We start from the raw sequence: 24,877 nt of genomic DNA on the forward strand, positions 1-24,877 counted from the left end.
AATGATCGCATTCAGATCTACGATACAAAGTCCCGAGGCTCCTCCTTGCGTTGCTGTCGCCGGTGGTAGACGTCTTCTCAACTCCTCGAGATGAGGCCACGAGCATGACGCTGCCTGAGCACCATCACGAGAATCGCCTGAATGCAGGCGGCAGGCCTCCAGATTGACGACGAAAGAGTAAAGAATAAAGGCTTACACCATGCCTCCCTCTTCCATTGCTTCCATGCCACCGGATAAGGACAAGGACGTCCAGAGAGACAGGGATAGCCCTTCCGCCTCCTCCATCTTCCTCCCCCTTGGGAGAAAGGCCCGTCGAGATTCCAGGTCATCCTTGTCCCACGATCTTGACCAAGATGCCCTCAATCACGCCCTCAACAGCATCCACACGGCGGCATCTCAGTCAAACCACTTGACAGTCTTCAACGACTATACCGACCCTCCGACCGCCTCTGAGACGGAGAACAAATCTTTAGCGAGTGAAATACAAGGGGGCATATCGGGTTTATACAACAAGTTGAGGGCGACTGTGGGCGTTTCCAAGGACGGTGAAGACCATCATCAAGAAACGCCCACGGCTCTCTCTTTGGTGGACGATCGTGCCAGCTCTAAACTCAGTTCTGGTCTCACATCCAAGGCTCAGTCACCACGCCTGACAGCCTCAGACGCCACCCTTCCAACCGATCCAGCTCCGTCAAAGGTGTCGTCGAAGGCTACCAGCATTACGAAACCCTCCATTCCCTCCACTCCGGCTCTCCGCTCACCCACCGGCCCTCCACCGCCTTCTTCACACCTTGCTGACCCTTCGGTCACCTCAGTCAATATCCATGCTGTTGGCTCCGCGAATCATTCAAGGGCAGGTTCTGCGTTCGAACTTGATTCGCCCCACGAGCGGAGTTTGGCAGCGTCCACAGACAGCGAAAGTCTCCGTAAAGCTCTCTCCAAGCAGGGAACCGAGACCTCCTTTTCTGAGAGGGGAAACAAGCTGCTAACGTCGCCTCTTCTAAGTGCCCGGGGTGTGCCCGCCTCCCACGATCGAGGGCTATCAACGGCCTCAAATCAAAGTCACTATAGTCTTGGTGATGGCGTGGCTAGCCCGCCCTTGCTGGCTTCGCCTCAAGCGGAGCGGTCGACCACCCGTGTGGTGGTTGCGAATAGACAAGACAATTCTTCGCACCAGAGGCATATCAATCCCTTAGACCTCTTGGCTGAGAATGCCGCCAACACGACGAATACCTCCTCTTCCTCTCAAGGCAAGCCCAGCGACCCTTCTGGCCTGAAATCACCCCTGCTGTCGACGTCGGAGCACAGACCCTCCGAGAAGCTTACCCCCAAGATTAGCCAGTCAAGATTGCCAGGTTTCTACGCCTCGCGGACAACTTCATCGGAATCATCAGTCTCGGCTGGCCTGTTACGTGCAAATCTTAACCATGCCGATGACGATAGGCGTAGTATCGTCATAAATCGCACCCCTCAAGCAAGACCGCTAAGCAAACTGCGCAGCAAGTTGCTGAGCAAGGAATTTTGGATGCGAGATGAGAATGCGAAAGATTGCTTCCATTGCGGCGAGCAGTTCACGACATTCCGGCGAAAGCACCACTGTCGCACGTGCGGCCAGATTTTTGACAGTAAATGCACGGTTCTCATCAGTGGAAGCCATTTTGGGTCCAACAGTGCCGTCCGAGTCTGCAAACCGTGCGAGTCGATAATCACTTCCCACGATGACGACTCTTCTGATTATTCGGCCGAAGATCTGGCTTTGACGGAGTCGACTGCTCGGCCACGGACCCCTGAACCCGCTCTTTTTACCCGCGGCCTCTCCCGATTCGAGGATGACAATACTTCGGTCACCTCGCAGTCCCTCGAACAAATGGCCAGGACGCCCACAATGAGCTTTCCAGTGCGACGAGCTTTCGACGGTGCCAACCGCAACTCCGCAGTGCTAGAATTCGATACAACCGACCGACCACTCCCTCGACCGAGCTCTTCCAGGTCGTTGAAAGCAACTCATTCGATTGGTCACGGCCACAAGAGGCACCACTCCAAGCACCAACACATTCGCAATTACAAGGCCTACCATGAGGACAGAGCACCTTTCCAACGTCGTGCTGCCGACGACGGACTCAAGGCTGGCAAATCTTCAGCTTTCCACCGGGATAGCATCATTGACCCTGACCTTGCACAATATCTTTCGGATGATCCTTCGAGCGAGGAAGACCAATCAATCAACGAAGCCCTGAACCAAGATAAATTGTCCCGTAGCGAACCTGACAGCGACAAGAGCGCGATAGGCGGTCTTTTGGCGGCCGTACGCAAGGGCCGTTCTCGCCTTGGGGATCGGAGCATCGCTGGATTTCTCAACCTGGGAAAAGAAGCGGACGAAGCTAGTGTCCTAAGTTCGCGCAACGTCGAGGCACTTAGAGGTTCTCGGAAGCGAAACCTTAGCGTTTCAAGCAGTATCCATCGCGGAACACCAAGAACAACCAGAGAGCGCCTGCAGCTCATCATCCCCGGAAATCAAGATGATCTGCAGGACAGTCTAGGAGACTCAGCGAGCATCTACCGTGGCCATTCGAGGATGATCCGAAGTGCGTCTATGCACGGGGTGGCTGCGCCAGCCATGGAACTTAATCGCGCCAGTATTCAACATGTGCATAAAATGCTTCAACAGCTCCTCAAAGATGCGGATATACCCAAGGTCCAAAGTTGGGAGGACGCTCTCATTCCGATCTTGCTCAAAGCGACCGACGACGTCGACCCAGATGTTCAGGGCGGAGATGACATAGACATTCGAAACTATGTAAAGCTCAAAAAGATTCCCGGCGGCAAACCGGGTGACACTGCATACATCTCTGGCTTGATCTTCACGAAAAACGTGGCCTTGAAGAGTATGGCTCGGTCCCACACCAATCCCAAGATCTTAATCATCACCTTCGCGCTCGAATATGCCAGACACGAGCAGCATTTTATGAGTTTGGATCCGGTAATCAGACAAGAAAAGGAGTATCTTGCCAATCTTGTTGGCCGCATCGCCGCGTTGAAGCCAGATGTCCTGTTGGCTCAGCGCAACATATCTGGGCTCGCTCTTGAACTCCTTGAAAAGGCAAACATCACGACTATTTTCAATGTAAAGTCGTCAGTTCTCGAAGCTGTATCACGCTGCACGGAGGCTCGCGTCGTCCATTCTATGGACAAACTGACCTCCTTGTCAGATCCGTTTGGTCGCTGCGACTCCTTTGAAGTGAAGACTTTCGTGGCCGATGGGCGAAGGAAAACCTACGTCTATCTCTCGGGTTGCCCCCCTCAGCTTGGGTGTACAATTGCACTCAGAGGCGCCGACCGACCGACCTTGTCCAAAATCAAACGTGTCACCGAATTTATGGTGTACGTGGTCTATAATTTGAAGCTGGAGACCTGTTTGATGAGAGATGAATTTGCCTTGATACCTAGCGCACCTACTGCTAACACCTCTGAAACAACGGTCAACGGCCAACCGAAAACTGCGGCAAATGAGAACGAAGGGACATCGCAAGATGCTAATGGGCACACGGAAAAAGGCGACAGCAATGCCGTCGAATCTGGCGACGTCTCGAACGCAGAAATCATTGCGTTGGAAAAGGAAGTCCGTTTTGCTCAGGCAGTCAGGACGGATAGTGCAGATTCGGCGCCCATACCAGATGACATTCCTGTCCCTACGTTTTATGAAGACCTGGTCCTTAAGCATGAAACCCGCATCCTTTCGGCCTCGCCATTCGTCAAATTCATGCAGCCATATCTTCTGATGCGTGCGAGAGAGTTGGAGAGACGCGTGGCGTTTCTCAGGCGCCTCCGAGATCAGGATCTTTCTGCTGAACAGACGATGGAAGATAAGGGCAAGACTTCCAAGTTCACCTTGATTCAGCCTGAGATGGTTCATAGACATCTCGCCGGGGCCAGCAAGAAGGTTCGGGAGATCATTCATGCGGTACACGACGCCGAGTACGACAAGGCAGTCTACAACTACGAGAGCCAAAAAAAGCAATGGGAAACCTATCTCTCAGGGAACCGCAATCTCTTTGACCCTTTTGCTCACCAGAACATTGTCGTTTTGTTCAGCCTAGTTTCCACAGAGACGTCTGTTCCTTGCTCCGGCCCGGATCTCCTTGCCTTTAGCTTCTACAACGAACACGAGACCGAAGCTGAGTTCGAGGCAGATTGTACTCTGGGGCAATACGTTGAGGATTTATGTTACCGGGCCAATGACATTTGCCCTTCCGACGCCTGCGAAAAGAAAATGCACGAACATCATCGACAGTACGTCCATGGCGAAGCGCAGATCACTGTCTTCGTACAACCCTATCCATCTAAGATGCGTGGCTTCCAGGATGTGATTTTAATGTGGAGCCAGTGCAAGGTCTGTGGTGTAGAGACCACTGTGACCCCAATGTCCACAAGCACTTGGAAATATTCATTTGGAAAGTATCTGGAACTCTCATTCTGGAGCGCAGATCTCCATGCTCGGGCTGGTATTTGCCCGCATGATCTGCATAGAGATCATTTCCGATACTTTGGATATAAGGATTTTGCCCTTCGAGTGCACTACGACCCGATCGACCTCCTCGAGATTATTGTGCCACGGATGAGGCTGACCTGGAAAATCGACAACGACCTGAGGTTTCGCAATGATTTCTATACACGCTTAGAACATCGCATCACGAAATTTATGGTATCTGTCAAGCTTCGTCTGAAGAACATCAATGCAGAGGCAGTCTTGCCTGAAATGGCTGACGCATGTCGGGCGGAGATCGAACGGTTGATGAAGAAAGCAAATGAAGAACACGCAAGCCTCATCAAACAACTTCAGGAACGATATACAAACACGAGGTATTGGGAGACAATCCCACTCAATGCTGTTTTGCGGGCTACGCAAGAGAAAGTGTCCGAATGGGACGATTCGTTTGCAGATTTCGAAAGAAATTACTTCCCCTCGGAGACGGATATTCACCGACTTGCAACCCTACAACTTAAGAAGATCTTTCTCGACCGCGATGTCTCGGTGGCGTCTTTAAAGTCCGATGACGAAGGGACGACGACCCCCCCAGCAGAGGAGGTCACTGACGAGAAGGGGGAGGTTGGAGAGACACCAACAGAGGGGCGGCGGCCCAGTAAGCTTTCGCCTGAGAAAACGCAGAGCTTTCTGCAAAGCGTCCTTGAGGAGCACGCTACGACCCCGGCGGAGGAGATCGGCATTTCAGCAGTGCCAGAGATCACCAAGTCCGATGTGCAGAGCCTGCCTTCCGTTTTGGACGGTCCTCGTAACGTTGAAGATGTGAAGCACCTTGATCTGGCGATAGCGTCCCCAGCTCAACAGCCAGTCCTTGTTCCGGAAGATATGCCTTCACCGAAGTCATTGACTTCCACCGTGGATCCCACACGCGATGACAAGCCACCTCAAGCCACGATCAGCAGTCCCGACCGTGACAAAGTTGAAGTTTCCCCGGACACCCCAGAGATTGTTATCTCCGCTCAGCCGACTCAGCCAATAGATACGCCGCAGCCCGGCGTCCACGGTGCCTCTCCAACCACTGTTCTACGGAGGCGCATTGATGGAAAATCTTCACCAGGGCTCACTCGAGCTCACTCGCAGCCTGCTGGCGCTGTCACCCTTCGCTCAACAGCCGCTCAGGCGAACTCGAGTACTTTGTCGGCTGTCAATGCGATAAACGGCTTTCCTAAGCAGAGTCCCGCATTATCCGCTCACAGCGGCGATACCGATCTCAGCATCCCGGACAAAAAACTCTCTGAGCGACTGGGCTTTTCACATCTGAAGAATAAGACCTTTTCCAAAAGCCAGTCGCTGATCCCCCGAGCTGTCACAAATCGTAAAGAGTCTAGGGTCTCCAACCTTGCCAAACACTTCGAGCAGCTCAGTCGCGAGTTCGAGAGAGAGCGGATCCGTGAGAGAAGATTACGCAATGCAAGGAATATGCAGTCGAGGGTGTATCCTCTGGCAGCGTCGAAACCCATTGTGGAGGTATTCAAGGACGTCGATGTGGCTGTAGATGAACGTGGTGATTCCGACGATATCTTTGACAAGGATGACGAACCTCCAGTGGAGACGGAGAAGAGCTCGACCACCGCCGAAGGCATGGCCAAGATTGGCCAGCCGGAGCCGGACGAGGGGGAGCTCCATGTCGAAGAACCGGCCACCGACACCGCGGAGAACGAGACCGACGTCCCTTCTTCGAGCCATGCACCTTCGGAAGCAGAGGAACAGAGTGATGTTGATGAAGCGGAGGAGGAGATCTTTCTTCCGGATTCGCCTGAAGATCTAATGCGGATGTCCCAAGACGACATTGACCTCAAGGAGCTTCCGAAGCATGAGCGGACCTCGTTGATGAAGATGCTCACCAACTTCTGGGCTGAACGGTCCTCGAGCGGTTGGACCAACCTCGAATATCCTCTGGGGGGATCTGAGCACATCTTCGCCGATTGCGACATCGTCGTGCGTGAGGACGAGCCAAGTTCCATCATTGCCTTCGCGTTAGATTCGCATGATTATACGACGATGCTTCAGAACATGCAGAACCGCCCCCCACAAGAGGAGTTAGCCCATGATTTTCCTGGACATGACCATACTGACGACTTGCAAACCGAAGTTATGCACTCGCTCCTTCGCAAGACTGGGACGCATCTCAAATACCAGTTCCAAGAAGGGCCAGCCAAGATGCTCTGTAAGATCTTCTTCGCGGAGCAATTCGATGCCGTGCGCCGGAAATGCGGCGTCGCGGACCGATTTGTCGAATCACTCTCCCGATGCCTCAAGTGGGATTCCAAGGGTGGCAAGACCAGGTCTCTATTCTTGAAAACCCTCGATGATCGGTTCATCTTGAAGTCACTGTCTCCGATCGAAACGCAGTCTTTTCTCAAGTTCGCGCCAAACTACTTCCAGATCATGTCGGAGGCCTTCTTCCACGAGCTGCCCTCGGTGATCGCGAAGATGTTTGGATTCTACCAGATCATTGTTAAAAATTCCGCTACGGGTTTGGAGTACAACTGGTTCCTCCTGGTGATGGAAAACCTGTTTTATGACCGCGTCCCTACCCGCATCTTTGACTTGAAGGGAAGCATGCGTAACCGCAAGATGAATGCCACAGGTGAGAAGGGCGAAGTTTTGCTGGACGAGAACATGGTCGAATTCATCTACGAATCGCCTTTGTTTGCTCGCGAACACAGCAAGAAACTTTTGAGGTCGTCTGTCCACAATGACACCTTATTCCTTGCGCGCCAAAATGTCATGGACTATTCGCTCATGGTGGCGATCGACGAGAATCGGAAAGAGCTCGTTGTGGGTATCATTGATTGTATACGCACTTATACCTGGGACAAGAAACTCGAAAGCTGGATCAAAGATCGTGGCCTTGTCCCAGTCCGTGGGGGAAACAAGAACAGACCGACCGTTACATCCCCCCGGGAATATAAACGAAGGTTTCGAGAGGCGATGAATCGATATGTCCTGGAGGCGCCTGATTGCTGGCATCAATTCAAACCGGTGCGGGTGGAGAGGAGATTGTTGGAAGGCAGAGGTGAGAAGGATGTCGGTGGAGCAGATGTCGGACGGGATCAGGATGGAGAGAAGGACAACGAAGTCCAGCTTTTCTCTTGAGGGGTGGGTTACTGGGCCCAGGAGGACAACATGACATTGACAGGGCTCACACCCGCATATAAAGTATACGAGAACGCGAGAAAGCGAGAGTCATCGACATTAGCGATAGGCGCCGGTCTTTGTATTTATCTTGGGTAGAGCAATGAGATGATGATGTGACGATGATGATGATGAGGATGCCATTCTATGTGGCTGGCCCTGAATACGAGTCGTCTTTCTATATTCGTTTCGATTCAAACCCAGAGAGAAGGACGAAAGATAGAAGCAGACTTGTATCAAAGTCCATCGAGCGCCTCCCTGCTCAAAAAGCTCCATGTACCAGTCGTGTCGTGCCTTGATCGCTCTGCAGGTGTCCGTTCCTGCGCGGCTCCAGGGTGACACATCGTCTAGCTCAGTTCGTCGCTCAGTATCCTCCCGTGCCAACAATAGTTGTGGTGCAGGTGCTCGTGAAGGGCAAAGAAAAGAAACCAACGACACCTACACCAGTGGCGGACGTCAGATCAGATCGAGCCAGGAATCCACGACATATTGAACACAGAGAGGGTGGTGGGTGCCATTGATATTAATCGAGTCTTGTGGCGAGATGATACAGTACCACGTTCGGGCGGCGCAACAGGAAGCAACCAGGAGCCAGAACCGGCTGCGGCGTCCGGAAAAGGGCTCCAGGGGCGGGGGAAGAGGCAGAAAGTGTTGTGTTGAAAGCGAGGTGGTCGGCCCCAGTGGTGCCATCGTCTATCTCATCTGCATCTCATCTGGTTCCCTGTCCTGTCTCGTCCTGGCTGTAGCGTTGTAGCGTTGACCGTTGACCGTTGACCGTCGACCGTTGACCGCTGGCAAGTAAATCTGGTCTCCGCGTGCATCATCGTCATTGTCATTCCAGCCACCTACCTATCCATCCTTGTCTCCTTGGACCTTGTCCTCCCGCCGTCCATGGCCTCTTCTTGGTTGGCCAAACCAGGGAGAGCTGGAAAGAGAGAAATCGGGCTGATGGGAATCACGGCCAAGGACGTTGATACCTGGCTTGGCCTGGCCTGGCCTGGCTCACTGGTGAACAAACAAACAGTTTGCGATCGATGGTTCACAGGGCACGCGCTGGTGAGAAGCACAAACACACACACACAGAGAGAGAGAGATGAGAGTGGAATATGTTGATGCAGATGGAGGAATCTTTCGTTTCATCTCATTCTTATTGTCTCATTGTTAGAGAAAGACGCCCGTCTCTCCAACATTAGGCTATTGTTCTCACAGCACGGCCCGTCGTGTCTAACGGGGACACAGGCACCCGTCTATTGCTTGTACAGCTCCAGCCCAGCAACGAGGCGGCCCCAGAAATAGGTATCCCGCCCGCCCGCGGCCCCAGCGGTCCTGACGGCCCAGCTGCCCAGGTCACGACCGCTGTTCAACCCGTTTAGATTCATGCAGCGCGCGTGCGCCCAGACTCGTCTCACCGGCCTCTCGTTGAGGAACGGGAGGTCGATGTGGTTGCCATCGAGGGTGTTGACGCGGGCAGTAAAGTGCCACGCGTGGCCGTGGATCGGCGTGTACTTGAGGCAGATCCAGCAGAGCCGGCGGTTGCGCGGGAAGTAGGTCCTGAGTTGCAACATCAGGATGCGTCGGTCCGAGATGTGTTGGGTGTAGCGTTGGCTGCCTGGCGCCGCAGTGCGCCATTGAACCAGAGAGGGACGATCGGTGAGATCAGTCTTGGAGAGCTGGCTCAAGTCTGCAAAGTGTTTGCTGGTCAGGCCCAGGATGATGCGTGATGGCTTGTCGAGGTGATTCATGATCTCGAGTTGAAGGTCGATCGGAAGGGTCCACAGGGTCAGCTTGGAGTGATTGCTGGCATTCTGCGCTCTGATCTGGCGCTTACGGCGAGTGCGACCGCTGAAGAGAATCTAGTACCGGTGAGTCGGTGGTCATGGCGGCTCCAGAGAATGAGGACTTACACGAGGTGGGACAGCGAATTTGTCATGGCGACGGATGATCCTAGGCCCGCTGAATGTGTCTGGTGGAAGTTGTCGTCGTTTGGGACAAGCGAGGCTGGTACGAACAGAGAAAGCGACTCTTGCCATCTTGACTTGAGGAGATGTTGTAGACGGTGACGGGTTTCAAGACAAGAAGGATGACTCTGGGCAACAGGGTGTTCGTGTTGGTGGTTGACAGGATCAAGTCGAGAGCACACACACTGAGCAGAGGCAGGATGGAAGGTGTTGGTCAAGCTTCAATTTTCTGACATGGTCTAGCCTCTGCAACCTTTTGACCGCTCAGAGAGCAGATCATCTGCCAGACCATGGAAGACCAAACACCTTCTGCACCCGCAACCTCGTCCACAACAACCAGACACCCGCCACCGAGCCAACCACGCCCGTGCCCGTCGCAGCAAGCAGAAGGGTGGTGAGGATTCGTTTCTGGCTCTTTGATCTCTTGATAACCTCGCTGTATCTCATGTTGCTGAAACTGACTCGTGCATATTGGGTCGCCCAGCCCCAGCTAGGGACATACTTGTCGAGCCTCTCCTCGATGTACTTGCGCAGCTTGTACAGCGGCGACGTGACGGAGGATCGCATCTCAATATAATTTGCCAACGCCAGGTCGGCGATGACATGCGCATCCTCCGTTCGTTCGGCACTGTATTTGGCGAGAGCCTCCGCTCGGTCCGGACTCTCATCAAGCTTGGAGAACAATACGCGAACCGATTCCAATCCTGCATTCATCCCCTGGCCATAGAATGGTACCATCGCATTGGCAGCGTCCCCGACGACGACGACACTATCCTGGTAGTGATGCGGCGAACATTTGATGTTGATCAGCGGGAGGTGTGGGTTGCGCTTGAACTGCGCCACGAGGTCGGCCGGGGGGATGAATGTGCTCACTCCAGGGAAATACTTGTCGAACGTCGAAACCAGCTCGTCATCCGTCCCATTCTCAAGTTGAGTGAATAGCTCAACAGGGCCAAAGAGCGTGCACACAAAAGTACTGTCGAGATTGGGGAGGGCGATGAACATGAAACTACCCGCCGGCCAGATATGCAGGTAAGTGGGAGGCATGGCGAAACCTCCGAAGCCTCCTTCCTTGGCCGGGGGCATGGTGAACTCGCACCACAAGCAGTCGATATATATTTGATGATAGTCCATGCGGGCAAACTTCATCATATGATGCCTCGTGGCAGAATGGGCTCCATCAGCGCCTATGCAGAAATCGAAAGACACCTCGATCTCCTGAGGACGGTCCGAGGGCGTGGCGCTGTTCTTGTCCGTGACCTCGAACCAAGCTTTCTTCTTCCGGAAGTCCGCGCCTGTCATCTTGTGCTGGAAAAAGAACTTGACATTTGGAAGCGAGTCGAGTTGGTCGAGGAGGACCTTGTTGAGCTCTCCGCGGTCCACGGATCGCTGGAACCGGCCGTGGACATCATATGCTTGGGACTGTTGAAGGAAGGCGCCGGTGGAGGAGCGAGTATGGATCATTCGTCCGTACATGCGAATTGTCCGCTCCAGAATCTTGTCAAGCAGACCGGGAGTGCCTGCTGATCGGATGGCGTTGATTCCACGCTCACTCAAGGCAAGGTTGATGGATTTGGTGAAATTGAGGGGTGTAGTGTCCACATTGCGGAGGTCTAAGAAGGAGCAGCGTCGGTCAGTTTCACGGAGACTATATGGATGGCTGACCAACGGACGGGGTAGGTGATGGAGTGGAAGCAGAGGTCTATGACTCAGCCTATAAAGGGCCTCATTGGCGAAAGGCGAAGGCAGTGAGCTCAGTCGATCCAGGGGATGATCATACCGTCACGCAGCTCATACACCTCAACCACAGCCCCACGAGACGCGGCATAGAGCGCTGCCAGCGACCCAACGGGGCCAGCACCCACTACTACCACTTTCTTCCCCTCCATCTTCCGGTCAAACCAGGTGAGAGAAACTGGTGGCAAAGACGACACTTATAAGCAGCGGCTCGACAAAGAACGATGCAGCCTTGGACAAGGATGGTGACGAAAACGATGAATGCCACCGTCGTGAATGAAGATGTCACCAAGTCATGCCAATCAAGTTCGGCATAACTTCGGCTATATCTCATATCGTAGAGGGAAGCTTATCCGAGACCAACTGCTTGGCAAGGCTGTGGATGTTCAGGAGCGACTGCTTGTGAGTGTCTATCTCTTCTCTTGAATACTGCGACATTGGCCGTCGAAAAGGGGTCAGAAGCTGTTGGCCGACCTGCAACTGCTTGGTTCCGCTCTAGGTCCTCCAGAAAATCTACTACATTATGCTTTCGGGAATGATTCCGACCGGGGTCGGTCGGCGGCTAAGTCCTTTGCCGCCTTCGCTTCTATGAGTTACGACATCTTCCCTTAACAGCATGTCGACTTTCATTCTCTGCCTTTGTCTTGCATAGCAAGGAGAAAATCCTGGACACATTCGTCATGGGGTCGAACGGTGGAAGTGAAACCCTAAGAAAGCCACCAGTCAAAATTGTGAGTTTGTTCCAGCAGATACTTGAAAGGCTCAGGAGGGGTTAGTGAACCGTTTTCGTTTCTGACAAGACAAAGGTCGTCGCGGGAGCAAGTGGATTGATAGGAAAGAGACATTTGCAGCATGTCGTCGATGAACCCGAGGCTGGTGAGTCTGCCAATATTTTGAGACACGAACAGAGTTGACACACTTGGAGTAGAACTTGTTGCGATCATGTAAGTCCAGCTGTGCAGCAAGTATCTGTTCAAAAATCAGCTCTCTAGCTTATGAATGAACTTGGCTACCGTAGCGATCCCGACGTGGTTGGCTCTGAGCTCGCAATTCAACACCGATGCCCGTGCTTTCAAAACGTGGCCGACTTTCTGGCTTCATTGAAAGCTGGGGGGATCTCGGCGGATGCCGTCATTCTCGCCACACCAAACAGTACACACGCATCCCTAGCCACAGAACTTGTGATAGCAGGCCTGGCGGTGCTGGTGGAGAAACCATTGACTGCAACGGGTGCTGAGGGACGCGAGCTGTTGAAAGCCCGCAGCAAAGCTCCTTCCGGCAAGGTTGTGGTCATGGTCGGTCATCACCGAAGGCATAACCCGTATACCATCGCTGTCAAGCAAGCCATTGATGACAGGCGTCTCGGAAGGATTGTTGCCATCAATGGAGGTACAAATATGCATCCCCAAAATCCCAGGGCCATGTCTTGTTGAGACGCCGTTACTGATCAACCGATAGTCTGGGCTATGCGCAAGCCACCCGAATACTTTGCCGTGAATTGGCGGCAACAGCTAGGCTCTGGAGGAGTTGTACGAAGATTCTGTCTGCTCGAAAGGTTTTGGGACAGGTGCAGGTTTTGTTGACAAAGAGACAGGTCTTGAACAATGCAATCCACGAAATCGACCTCCTCCAATACCTATTGGGCGATATCGTTGAAGTCTACGCTGTTGACGGCGTCAAAGAGAGGCCCTATCCAGTAGACGAGACGGTTCTCACCACTATGAAGTTTGCGAGTGGCGCAGTGGGCTCGTTCTTGTTTTCCGAGTATGAAGCACCCTTCTTCAAGGGGAATCGCGCGGCTAATCTCTTGGTCGTGGGACAGCACTGCGACATCGCCACACTCCTGGGAAGCCGCGACCGGAGAGAATCCTTACATTCCCGCCGCTGGCGAAACCTGCCTCACGATCTTTGGCACAAAGGGCTCAATAGGGATTCCTTCATTGTATGTTTGTCTTCTGAGCTGTGGAAGATGCTAGCCTGAATGCTGCTAAACACCTCTAAAGGACACGATTCCACCAGGACGATCGCACGCCCCAGGAGCAGAACTGGTCTTTCCCGTTATCGAGAGACGGTGCTCTCAAAGACCAGATCGGTGATACTCCACCACTGTGCCGTCAACTGAAGCATTTCATCGCCGCCATACGCGGCGAGGTGGAACCAAACTGCTCTGCTGAGGACGGGCTGAGGGATGTCATGGTGATTGAGGCGATATTGAAAAGTCTGGCGAAGCGCGAGCCTATCATCGTTGAACGGGTGTAAATTTACCGTAACGCGATAGAACGATACGGCGGCCTATACAGTGTGCTGGGGTGGAAACACGACGACCAAGAATCGTAGTGAACTACAAACGAGAGGGAGGAGATGGGAACAGAAGATACCCAGGCCATACATATAACGAAGATTTCAAATAGACTCTCCCTCACCCATATGAACTCCAGTTGACGGGACAGCATCGGTCACCCTCAATCCAAGTCCCGATTCAAGCTCCGATTGTTCCAATTTTGCGGGGCACCAAAGAGCCCTGAAGACACAGCCTCGTGGGCAGAAAGACCAAGGCTCCTGCTCCTGCTCTATGTGATACGGGATGCGTGAACTCGTATTAGTGGTTACACACATGTATGTATTCGATGCGGGACGCAACACCCACACACACACTGTCCCGCATTTTCCCACCAGCCCCCCCCGCCCCTCTCATGCGTACTCAAACGAAAGACACTCAAGGGAAAATGGTTCTTGTTGCGAGGGAGGAAACTCTGAGTGATGCGTCTGGGCACGACCGTTCGTCCGTGTCACATTATGTCTGCCTGTAACATGTAGGTAGGCAGGATTTGCCCCGGCGTCTCCATTGAGGTAAGCCCGCGGACGGTTCCAAGCATATACTGCATATATATATAACTAGTTATACATAGTTAGAGCAAAGTACCTGGACGATTGCAGGGTAGAGGGCACTGATCGATTGATTGTAATCGCTCTCTGGTCTTTCATCAAGAACCCTACCCAGAGAAGACATGTGTGAGGACACTAATAGAATCACACAAATGGAGAAGATAGACGTGCACGCCCACGCCATCCCTCCAGCCTACCGCGCCCACCTCGTCGCGTACGGCCACGAACACCCGGACGGCATGCCCTCCATTCCCGCCTGGAGTGCGGCCTCGCACCTCGCGTTCATGGAGAAGATGGGCATCTACATGTCCATCCTGAGCATCACGTCTCCAGGGACGTCCTTGGCCTCTCACGACGACGAGCTGAACCGGAGGATCACGCGGGAAGCCAACGACGACCTGGCGCGCACCTGCAGGGAGCATTCGGACAAGTTCAGATTCTTCGCGAGCTTGCCGTTGCCGGACGTGGACGGGGCGCTGGCGGAGATCGATCGCGTCCTCGATCGGGATGAACAGGCGAGTGAGCAACAAACGGGTCTCGCTCCGGGGAGGATGTGCGTGGGATTTGTCATCTTGTCCAATGCCGCCGGGACCTATCCTGGAGACAAATCGCTGGCGCCGGTATGGGAGAAGTTGAATGAACGTAAAGCCGTGGTCTTTGTCCATCCAACCAGTTGTCACCTTTGCCCATCTTCCTCTGCGACTGCGGGTCATGGAGAACCGCCAACGGCGTCCGCGTCAACCAGTTCGCGAAACGGAAGAAGAGCAGTCTCTTCATACCACCCACTGCCTGTCTTGCCAAACCCGATGCTGGAGTTCCCCTTCGACACGACAAGGGCGATCGTATCCCTGATCCTCAGCGGCACCATTCAACGCAATCCAGATGTCCAAATCATCATCCCCCATGCGGGTGCGGTGCTCCCGCCTCTGATCGCGCGCTTTGCGGCCGTGTCATCATTCATAGTCCAAGCGGCCTCAGCGACAGGACAAGATGCCGGCGTCATCGCGGTTTCCGAACAGGAGGTTAAGAAAATCTTCGCGCGTCGGTGCTACTTTGACCTTTCAGGCACGCCCTTTCCCGACCAGTTGAAGATGCTGCTTCTGGTGATGCCAGATGCCCGGCGGATCTTGTATGGCACGGACTATCCGTTTACCCCTGGCAATGCCCTTATTGCAGCGAAGACAGTGCTGGATGGTGCTTTGCTACAATTCTTCCCTGGCGAGAAAGCAGACAAGGTTATGAGGGAAAATGCCGCCGAGTGCATTTTGGGGCAGCGAGAGTAGAGAATTAGAAAACCTTGAGACTCACAATCGGCATGGGGGAACAGGACCTAAAACAAAGTCCTTGAAACTGGACAAGCGGATGATGTAGTTCGTCGTTGTTTTCGTTCTCTCGTGGCAGATGGGAGTAAGCACGATATATTGGGACCTAAGCAATGACTGTCAAAGGCCTTTCCAGTGTTGCGCGGTTTCCAAGCTTCCAAGCGAGTCCCTTGTTTCTTATGCCCACCATTGCAAATATATGCATTCGATCCAAAGAGCAGGTCGTCTTCAATTCCATCGCTCCATCCTGAATTGTCGTACACCCATTTTTCGTTCATGGGTTTTTTATGCGATGTTGGCCGGATGTAGTGAGCCCATCACATCGCCGGACTCTGTGTCTGGAGGGATTATACCATAGTTACCCATATCGGGAGCAATGCTGCCCTCAATTCGCCGCCTGGCTTCCTGCCTGTCTTCCATGGTAATGCTGCTCTCATCCTTCTTCATGTCCGGCTTGTGTGGCTCGACGTCCGGCGTGTGTCCAATGGACATACCCGCACGCAACTAAGTAGCAAAGCGTCAGTGATCATCACCCGAAGAACGTAATCTGAGAAGATAAAACCTACCAATGTTTCCAGAGCCCCAAGACTGTTTTCGACCAGATCTCCGTCGTATACCATTTTCCCTGGTTCGAAAAACAAAAGTATGGTGCTGCCGCCAAACTTGAAATATCCAAGCTCTTCAGCTCGCTTGACCCGATCTCCTGGTTTCCGAGTAATAACAGTTGAACCAACCATCATGGCGCCGATGCAGACATACATGACTCTGCCATGCGCAATAGAGTCGATGGGTACCAAAACCCTGACGTTCTCACCATAGACATCCAATGCTGATCGAATTGCCATGGGGTTGACTGTATAGTACTCGCCTTCAATGGCCTTGGGGGTTCCCAAGGTCCCATCAACCGGAATGTGGAAACGATGGTAATCTTGGGGAGCAAGTCTGAAGATGCCCATACTTCCACCTTTGTATCGTTTGGCTTCTAGTGGATATGCCTCGCCAAATAATTTCTCGAGCGAATAATCTCGGCCTTTGACCCAGATTCGTGTCGCGTCATCGATTGTATTGAACACAACAGAACGACAATCTGCTGGGGAGACGATGATTTCCGGTCGGTCCGGTGCACTGCAAGGGCGGGCATTGGGTTTCAATGCTCGATAGAAGAATTCATTGAAATTCTTGAACTCGGATGTTGGCAGCAGCACTTCAGACATGTCAAGCTGATGGAAGGCAATGAATCCAGGAATCTGAGCCACCGAGGCAGGGTCATCAAACTTCTTGCCCTGTTTGATTGACAACGAGCGTAGCATCTTTTTGATTCGCTTCTTCTCCATTTCGCCAGCGCCCAGTCCTTTATAGAGCAAACGGATGCCAATACGAACATATACAGACATTCGTTCTTCGTTGATCTGTCCCGTGATCCGGTCTTGAACAAGGATATTCGCGCTATTAGCGCCCAGCTTGTAGCCTCCATAGCTGATCTTGGTGATGACCTTGGAGTACCACTTCCGCTGGGCTTGGCTTTGGGTCACAAACCCGCCCATCACCAAGTTATTGACCTGTCTCCAGTCAGAGCTGGCACAAGTGGCAATGTGCGTTATGATGTCGGCTTCGGTGCGCTTGTTCAGTTTCGGCTGGTGACATATTGGACACTCCCGGATCTCAATGACGTGCTCTTCATCCCCTTCGTCCGCAAGATCGTTCCCGAGTAACTTTCCCTCCTCACCTGCAGCACCAGTGGCTTCTTGTGTAATGGTTGGTACTTCATCGTTGTTGCTAACTTTGGATGGGATGACGTCTTTGTTTGTTGAAAATATTTCGGCGCTCTTGATCTTCTCGAGTTGCGACTTCTTTTGACCACTCTTTTGTAACTGTTCCTCCAGACACATCACTGCCTGGTCGAAGGTCAAATCCACTTCTCCAACATCTTCATTTTCGGCAGCGAATCTCTTGAAGAAGCCATCAATGGTTGATTCTTTCAGGGTCGACCCTAGCGTGTCAAGCATGGTGGTAAATTCGATCTTACTGATTCGCTTACTTTCGTCCGCGTCATATTGCTTCAGCATAGCTCTCCAGAACTGTTGCCTCAGCGCTTTATAAGGCAGATATCTTCCTCGGATGTGGAGCTCGGGACTATGCTTGTCTTCCCATCGTTCCTTGTTTTTCAGTTCCAGTGGAATCACGTATGGTATCATGGTCGGGTCCTCCACCGGTTGAACTGGCGGAGGTTCAGTGACAGAGGGTACCTTCAGATTATTTCCATTGCCGTCAGATGGCATGCTGGTAGGCGGCGGGGGCCGACTGACATCGTCACCACTCGTGCTATTACTGGTGCTGGACAGGGATATTTGAGAGTCGTCCTTTTTCAAACCGGGTCTCGACAACTTTGATAGACTATTGGCTGACGTCGTGCGCGACAAGGGTATACGGAATCTACCCTTTTGCTGCATGGCAGGTGAATATTCTGGTGGCTCAGGAAGGTCATAAAGACCAGTCTCTGGATCCTCTTGTGGAGCGGCTTGGATCATTTTCTGGAGGGGAAATGATGTCGACGCCACGAAGTCGTTGCCTGACAAGCTGTCTCGATCGATCACACTGAATGTGAAGGAGTAGCCAACCTCATTGCGCTTGATCTGAAAGACCATCTTCTCATTATATACTGGGTTCAGGTTGTGCCGAACCACCTTGGTTCGCAGGATCTTGCGGCCCAATGCAGTAACCACGAAGGGGTCCATATCGAAAGAGGTTCGGGTCATGTTGCGTTCAGGTGGTAGATCGATGATCTTGACAATCTCCAGGAAAATAACGCCATTGACATCGGTGTCTTCTGACAGGAAGTTGTAAGCTCTTGCCGCAATCGATCGGCGACGAAGGCGTGCGAGTCTTTTCTTCTTCGCTTTCTTGTCAGCACTTTCTGGTTTGGGCGGAGATTCGGTCTCGGTAACGGATTCCTCCTGATCCTCGTCAAGATCGTCAAAGTCTTCGTCTCCGCCTAGTTCATCAGCTTGGGAGGAGATCCGGGACAACTCATCGTCTTCTTCCTCAGCACCCAGGTAGGCTTGAAATTTTTTCCGAATCTCATCCGGACTAGCAGATGGGTTCGCAGAATCGACAAGAGAAAATTGCATATACACTTCTCCGGACACGTTGCTCTGTTTCTTGCTTGCTGGTCTCCGCGAATTCAACCTGTACCATTTGGGCTGGGTTTGTATCTGCCCGTTGGGGAAGATATCTTCAATCGGTATATCAAACTCGCCCATGTAATCTTTGCCAAATCGGTCTTTGTCCCAGCACATGCATTCAAGTAGGGGCACGCCCGTTAATGGCATATCGAAGCATATCTTCCATTCCGGATTGAGAGTCTTTGCGATTGAGGGTGTAGACTGCTTTGCATTGCCGAGGGTGACCACAAGATACTGATATTGTTAGTGAGAGTCCGGCCTGCAATGAAAGGGGACAGAAACGTACAGGGTCGGAGGTGCCAGATCTGTCTTTCGGTGCCAGGTTTCTCGCCTGCGCACACGGTGAGCGACTGCCACAATCTATTCTGACAGAGAAGAGATACCTTGATAACATAAACTTTGAGGATTAGTGGTTTTTGATCGACCAGGGCAACAGTGCTGTTGTTGTTACTCCCAAGTTCCGGAGGGCTGGGCCGTCTGCTACCACTTCCATTGGGGGCAGAACCACCAGCGGCTTGATCTTTGTCCTTGTGTTTTCCTCCAAGTTGGCTGAGGCCTCTAGGGAGTGATATGTGTACCATGTTTGGCGTCCTTGAAGGAGGCGGAAATCGTCGCACAGTCTCAGTGGTGCCGACGTCGCTTTAACCATGCGTTGGAGTCAGGCAATCGGGCAGAATTGAGGCTGAAACAGGTCGATTGAAGCTGAGAGAGAAGGATTGAGGGGCTCGGGGGCGGACGCCAGTCGGAGGAATCACACGAAGGGGTGGATCGTGATAGCAGCGCACAGACTGCTGCTGAGGCCAAGGACAAGTGACCCGTTGAAACCAGTTAGCGATGGCTATAAGTGTTGGTTCTGTATGGCACAGGCGGCCTCGGACCTGGCCACGTCGATGGCCCTTTTTGAGAGGAGTCGTGGAAGTGGAGGGTGCAAAGAGGGATGCGCCAGCTGCGCCGTAGTTATGATGCCATAGTTTTCCTCACTAGTAAGAAGGGACGAGGGGTAGCAACTTTCAGCTCTATCCCAGGGTTCAGCGAGCACGGCGGCGGTATGCGCATAGTCCACACACAACTTCTTTCCGGCCCAGATGCATACGTATGCAACTCACTAGCGTTCCACCTTCTGACACCGACGAATCGGTAGGTTCGCGAACCCTCTCCCAATAATCGAAGTTCTCGACCATGGCTAGTGAGCAGAATCATGGAACCCTCGTTCATAAGAAAAGATGATCATGACCATTCAAGGACTCCAACGGTCGACTTCGCTCCACACTCCCTCTCCTAAAGCCTGCCAGGCACAAGATCCTTTCCGATCCCTCGATCCTTCTGCCCTTCTGACCTGGAAAGTTGGAATTGCTGTTCAGATGGCTGGTTGCAAGAGCGCCTCGTCGGTCCTGGGGGTACCCGCCCGACAACAACCAGACAGAGTGGGATAATTTATTTGACTATGACCTGACCTGTATCTTTTCAAAGCCCATCGAAGCCGATGATGCCGGGATCTGACGTGGAGTAATTTCCCACCCTCAACGCTTCATCACAGATTACCTAGGGACCCCAAACCATATCGAAGCTGATCACAAGAAGGTAGTGCTGAAGAACCAAAGATCTCCGTCAAGCCCGTCGCCGGTCAGAAGATATCTGCATTGCCAAGTAGGAAAAGAGAGGGGATTCTTAAGCACACAATCGTATTCAGACGCGTGGATTCCCCTGAAGCCCAACGAAAGACCACGAAGTTACAATTAGTCCGTCCGCGGGTATGGCAAAAAACATGCTGCCAATAAGGCTTTGAACACCGTTGGCATGCGTCAAGAGAAATCTGGTCCACCCGGAAATCAGAGAGCCACCCACAGGGTATCAGAATCCAGCTCAGAATTCTTCTCACGCGCGAATACGGTCGACAACAGGACCCAGGAAATCCAGCATCCATTCCAGCCAATGCGAACAATCCCTGCGGGTCGAGATGGTCATATTCAAGCCCATATGAGCAATCTCCATTGTCAATTCGGCTTTATCACGGTCTCGCATATAGGGCTCCTTTTCACCATGCTACTCTTCTCCTTCTGTCATTGCTTTGGTGCTTATGCGTTTTCGCGAGGCTGGTCGTCTTGCTCTTTGTGGTTGACGAGGCTGGTGTCGCCTCAACGGAAGAAGTGCTTTCCATATCTTTCACAGCCTGCTCTAAAGAGTCACAGAACAACTGCTTGGTATGAGCTACCACCTCTTTGAACGACGACGTAGTCACTTCGCCGATGAGCGCAACATCGACTTCGCGCTCCACATTCCACAATTCCTCGCAATTCAATGTCAATCCTTGTTTGAGCCGGAAGTCATTGAGATATAGTTCAACCTCGGCAAGCCTCAAAGTTGACCCTCCTTCTCCGGAGATTGTGGTGGCAGGGGTTTGTTGCTGCGACGGGGTCGTGCCTGTACGAGGAGGCTGCGCTGAGGGTACAACAAGCCGGTGAGTCTTGTAGAGTGAGGACAGTCTGCGCCCGCGGTGTACGCAGAAGGACAGACATGTTAAGGAAGATTGTGTGTCAGTGCTCCTGCGCAGCACCAGCATCACCGTGTCACCTATGCGACTATTCGTTGGTTTGTCCTTGACGTAGATAATGGCTCCAGGAACAAGTCTCTCTTCGTGCCCACTGGCCCAAGTGATTGTCTCTCTGCCAGCATTGCTCGGATCAGTGCATTCAATGAACTCGTTCAAGTCATGAAAGTGATTGGGCTTGACGGTGCGCCGGCTGCAGAACATCCTGAGGCTTATAGGTCAAATTGAATGAGGCCGATTCTTTTGCGTGACACTGGGGGTTGATAGAGAATGAAAGCGGATGGTCAAGCACGAACGGCCGCGTCTTAAATATATGTGGTACATACATTATAGTCGAATAGGACTCAGTTCGTCTCTGGTGCCTAGCATATTGTGACTGTGTCTTGACAGACATCAATCCAACAGCCACACAATCTTGCGAACCACTCTTGGCGGGACTCGCACGTCCCAAGCCACAATGGGTTGCCTTCTCAAAGTCCTCCAGGACCTATCCGTCGCATAGGATTTGGAGCTATGTCCACTCAAGAAGATATCATACCATGATGATCTGGGGAGGCTCAACTTCGGAGAAGAGAAGCGGAGCGCGGTTGGCTCTTTGGTCGCGTGTGGTAAGCCTCATGACCTCCTTGTTGGATTAGCAGAATCAGACTTGCACCTTTCAGCGTGGTGACCCTGAGGCAATGCGGCCTGGCTCCAGAGAGAATTGGCTTGGGACGAGGGACTGAATGACTTCGAGCACCTCCAGTTGGTGAGCACTGCTTTTCTTTCACTGAGACGTTGCCTACTAGTAGAACGAGGGCCTCGGGGTGACGCAACTGTGCTGGTCGAATCTGGGACGAGTCCTTGTATTGCGATTTCATGTCCTTTGGGTCGAATTCTGGGGCAAATATTCTCCAGCGGTCCGTTCAACTCTCCTCTTCTCTTTCAGGGTATCGACATTGTCCTCTTGAATGCTTTTGACGATCAGATGGGCAGAATCCTTCTCTTCCACCACGATCCCGCCTCCTCTTGCCATCGACAGAAGCTCATCACTCGCCTTGGTTCGCTTTCCAGTCTCTTTATTCCAAACCCAGCCTTCTTTTAACCACATCCAAGTAAGGTACGCTCGTAGTTCCTTATCCAATGGAACGACTCGCTTCCACTCTGGCTCAAAAGCGTCAGGGTTCTCTGCCCCCTCGCTGTTCCAACTCTTGGCCACTCCTCTCAACTGATCCCGGCAAAACATGCGCCAACTGTCATGAGAGTAAGGACCCAGTCCAGGCAGGTGGGAGATTTCCCATGCCACACGTTCATCCTGGTCATCGAGGACTTCGTCCTGCTTGACATCTCGTCCGTCACCTTTCAACGGATAGTTGTGCTTTCTATATCGCTTCCCACGTGAGGGGGGGTTTTCGAGCCAGACCTTTGCCATGGCGACACATTTTCTCGCCCGTTGATTCTGAAACCCTAAGCCGTAGATGATCGAGGTAATGTCGCTGACTTCAGCGTTAGCTAGATCTACCGGGGTAGGGTAGCGTGACATGAGTTGAAAGAAAACGGGCATTGCTCGCTCTCCAGGCGTCTTATTCAAAAAGATGGTAGCGATAAGAAGACGAAATGGGTCATGGGCCAGTCTCTCTTGCATCAGGCCGAACCGATCATGGGAAAGAGGCGGGAATGGCAATGTCGCCAGAAACGTAGGTCGATGTTTGTTCGCTTGTGGGAAGTAGGGCGATGTCGTTAACACCCGGGCCTTCTTAGGTTTCGTCTTGACTTCCCCGGTTCTAGGACCAGCCGGAGGGGACAAAGGATGTGGCAAGAATGGGTCAGGCCCAATATCATCTGGTACATCCGTGAGACTTGAATCCGAGGAGAGCTCATCGACGTTGATTCCATAGTATACTCGGTTTTGGGCAGGCGTTTCCGGCGGTGTAGCAATGATCGAAGCATTCTCCAAGTCTGCAGCCAATGTCTCGTCAAGCATCTTGTCTTGCTCCATCAGATGCTTGTCCTGTTGCTCATCTTTGGACGCCTCCATTACGAAATGCCTGGAGACATAGGTGACCTTGCGGCGTGTACCAGCAGCTCTGCGTTTGCGGGTTGCTTTTGCCGCTGGTCCAGCTTGAGCCTTGCCCCACGAGCATTCATCATCCGCAATCATGCCCAGGTCATCGGTAGGAATGACTGATAACTCGGCTTCTGAGAGCGGAGAAGGAGGTGGCGACAGCCATGTTGTGCCGGAGGAGATTAGCGCGGGAGAGGCCATTATCGGGCGAGCCGACGTGGAGGATCATTGGGGAGCGTTTTCAGTAGAGGAGAACGTGGACTTGGAGGGACTCATGGCTCCTCCTCTAGTATTTCAGGAAACAGCGATATAATACGTCAATTATGCACTGGCATTGCTCTTCACCTTGCTTCGAGTGAATGCATGCCGCTCCTCTTTGTGAGTGCTGCAAAGTGTCACTAACTGAACTTCCTTAGGTCCTGGATTCCGTCCCCGAACCCAAATGACAACCCTGCAAAGGGATCTCCTCCACGTTATCTACCTTATGGCCGTTGACCATCGAGTCGAGCCCCGCGACCTCTGTCTAGGAACACCGTCAACCTCCAATGTCGCTACGCAGTGCTCGCCGTCGGCCAGGGGAGTGTTGAGTGAACCAATCACAATCGGAATGGCGAGGCGAGGCGAGACAGCTCCACAGACTTTTGGCGCGCAATTTCGTTCTGACTGCGACGGAGGGTTTTCCTATCCTTTTGCCGGTCGTTGACAGGTCCTGAACAGCTCTGACTGAGCAGCTGGAGGAGTTTCCGATATATAACACCTGGCTGGCGGACGGCTTTTCCACCCAAATTGGACCCAGCATAGCATCCCATAATCCTTCCTACGAAACTTGAGTCCACGACGGTTAGCAAGGATGGGCGATATTGAAGAAGTACAAGTAGGGGAAGTGGAAAAGACTGAAACATCTACAATTCGCCGGAAACCTGTGCCTACGACTCTGCCACCCCGAATCCCTAGTAGAAGTGAAGGTCTCCTGAATCGATGGAAGAACCTCTCGCGCAGGATCCGCATCCTTATCTTGGTGGTCCTCCTTGCGATCATTGCCCTTATCATCGGACTTGCAGCCGGTCTTTCGAAGCACAAACACGAGCAGAACCTGCCGTTACCCTCGGGGAATGGCGGTCCCTACACTGGCGATCTGACTTACTACGAGCCGGGCCTGGGAGCGTGTGGGGTCTCGTCCAGCGACAACGACAAGATTGTGGCCATCTCACACATTGTATTTGATGCAGTCAGTGTTGGCAGCAACCCAAATGCAAATCCATTGTGCGGCAAAAAGATCAGGGCGCGAAGGGACAACAAGAGTGTTGACCTGACGGTCGTAGACAGGTGCACGGGCTGTCAGCCAATGGACATCGATGTCACCATCAATACTTTTGCTGAACTGGCCGATGTCGACCTTGGTAGAGTATTGGTGCAATGGAACTGGCTGGAAAATGTCCCGGCGGGCGCTCAAATCTAAAGCATACCTGGATAACGGCACACTCTGCAGCCAGCTTCAATGAGATACTGCACCAGCGCA

General features: G+C 52.7%; 8 protein-coding genes across 8 annotated transcripts; 4 read left to right on the top strand and 4 right to left on the bottom strand.

The window, feature by feature from the left end:
* Positions 1–199: 199 nt before the first annotated feature.
* On the top strand, positions 200–7,642 carry AYL99_04562 (hypothetical protein; the record flags this gene model as incomplete). The annotated part of the gene is made up of 1 exon (XM_018836076.1): positions 200–7,642. The coding sequence occupies one exon, from the start codon at positions 200–202 to the stop codon at positions 7,640–7,642; it is 7,443 nt and encodes a 2,480-aa protein (XP_018695726.1).
* Positions 7,643–8,928: 1,286 nt separating this feature from the next.
* AYL99_04563 (hypothetical protein) lies at positions 8,929–9,711 on the bottom strand (the record flags this gene model as incomplete). The annotated part of the gene is made up of 2 exons (XM_018836077.1): positions 8,929–9,534; positions 9,586–9,711. The coding sequence occupies 2 exons, from the start codon at positions 9,709–9,711 to the stop codon at positions 8,929–8,931; spliced, it is 732 nt and encodes a 243-aa protein (XP_018695727.1).
* Positions 9,712–9,915: 204 nt separating this feature from the next.
* On the bottom strand, positions 9,916–11,528 carry AYL99_04564 (hypothetical protein; the record flags this gene model as incomplete). Its single annotated transcript, XM_018836078.1, has 2 exons — positions 9,916–11,252; positions 11,420–11,528. The coding sequence occupies 2 exons, from the start codon at positions 11,526–11,528 to the stop codon at positions 9,916–9,918; spliced, it is 1,446 nt and encodes a 481-aa protein (XP_018695728.1).
* A 528-nt stretch (positions 11,529–12,056) lies between these two features.
* Positions 12,057–13,635, top strand: AYL99_04565 (hypothetical protein; the record flags this gene model as incomplete). The annotated part of the gene is made up of 8 exons (XM_018836079.1): positions 12,057–12,107; positions 12,183–12,252; positions 12,305–12,320; positions 12,395–12,765; positions 12,835–12,905; positions 12,971–13,140; positions 13,199–13,318; positions 13,380–13,635. The coding sequence occupies 8 exons, from the start codon at positions 12,057–12,059 to the stop codon at positions 13,633–13,635; spliced, it is 1,125 nt and encodes a 374-aa protein (XP_018695729.1).
* A 779-nt stretch (positions 13,636–14,414) lies between these two features.
* AYL99_04566 (hypothetical protein) lies at positions 14,415–15,545 on the top strand (the record flags this gene model as incomplete). Its single annotated transcript, XM_018836080.1, has 1 exon — positions 14,415–15,545. One exon carries the CDS (start codon positions 14,415–14,417, stop codon positions 15,543–15,545), a length of 1,131 nt encoding a protein of 376 aa, XP_018695730.1.
* Positions 15,546–15,869: 324 nt separating this feature from the next.
* Positions 15,870–19,347, bottom strand: AYL99_04567 (phosphatidylserine decarboxylase; the record flags this gene model as incomplete). The annotated part of the gene is made up of 4 exons (XM_018836081.1): positions 15,870–16,088; positions 16,151–19,000; positions 19,053–19,097; positions 19,150–19,347. The coding sequence occupies 4 exons, from the start codon at positions 19,345–19,347 to the stop codon at positions 15,870–15,872; spliced, it is 3,312 nt and encodes a 1,103-aa protein (XP_018695731.1).
* A 2,823-nt stretch (positions 19,348–22,170) lies between these two features.
* On the bottom strand, positions 22,171–23,559 carry AYL99_04568 (hypothetical protein; the record flags this gene model as incomplete). Its single annotated transcript, XM_018836082.1, has 1 exon — positions 22,171–23,559. The coding sequence occupies one exon, from the start codon at positions 23,557–23,559 to the stop codon at positions 22,171–22,173; it is 1,389 nt and encodes a 462-aa protein (XP_018695732.1).
* Positions 23,560–24,208: 649 nt separating this feature from the next.
* Positions 24,209–24,817, top strand: AYL99_04569 (hypothetical protein; the record flags this gene model as incomplete). Its single annotated transcript, XM_018836083.1, has 1 exon — positions 24,209–24,817. One exon carries the CDS (start codon positions 24,209–24,211, stop codon positions 24,815–24,817), a length of 609 nt encoding a protein of 202 aa, XP_018695733.1.
* Between the last annotated feature and the right edge of the window lie 60 nt (positions 24,818–24,877).

This window comes from Fonsecaea erecta (assembly GCF_001651985.1).
Source record: "Fonsecaea erecta strain CBS 125763 chromosome Unknown Scaff3, whole genome shotgun sequence".
Taxonomy (NCBI): domain Eukaryota; kingdom Fungi; phylum Ascomycota; class Eurotiomycetes; order Chaetothyriales; family Herpotrichiellaceae; genus Fonsecaea; species Fonsecaea erecta.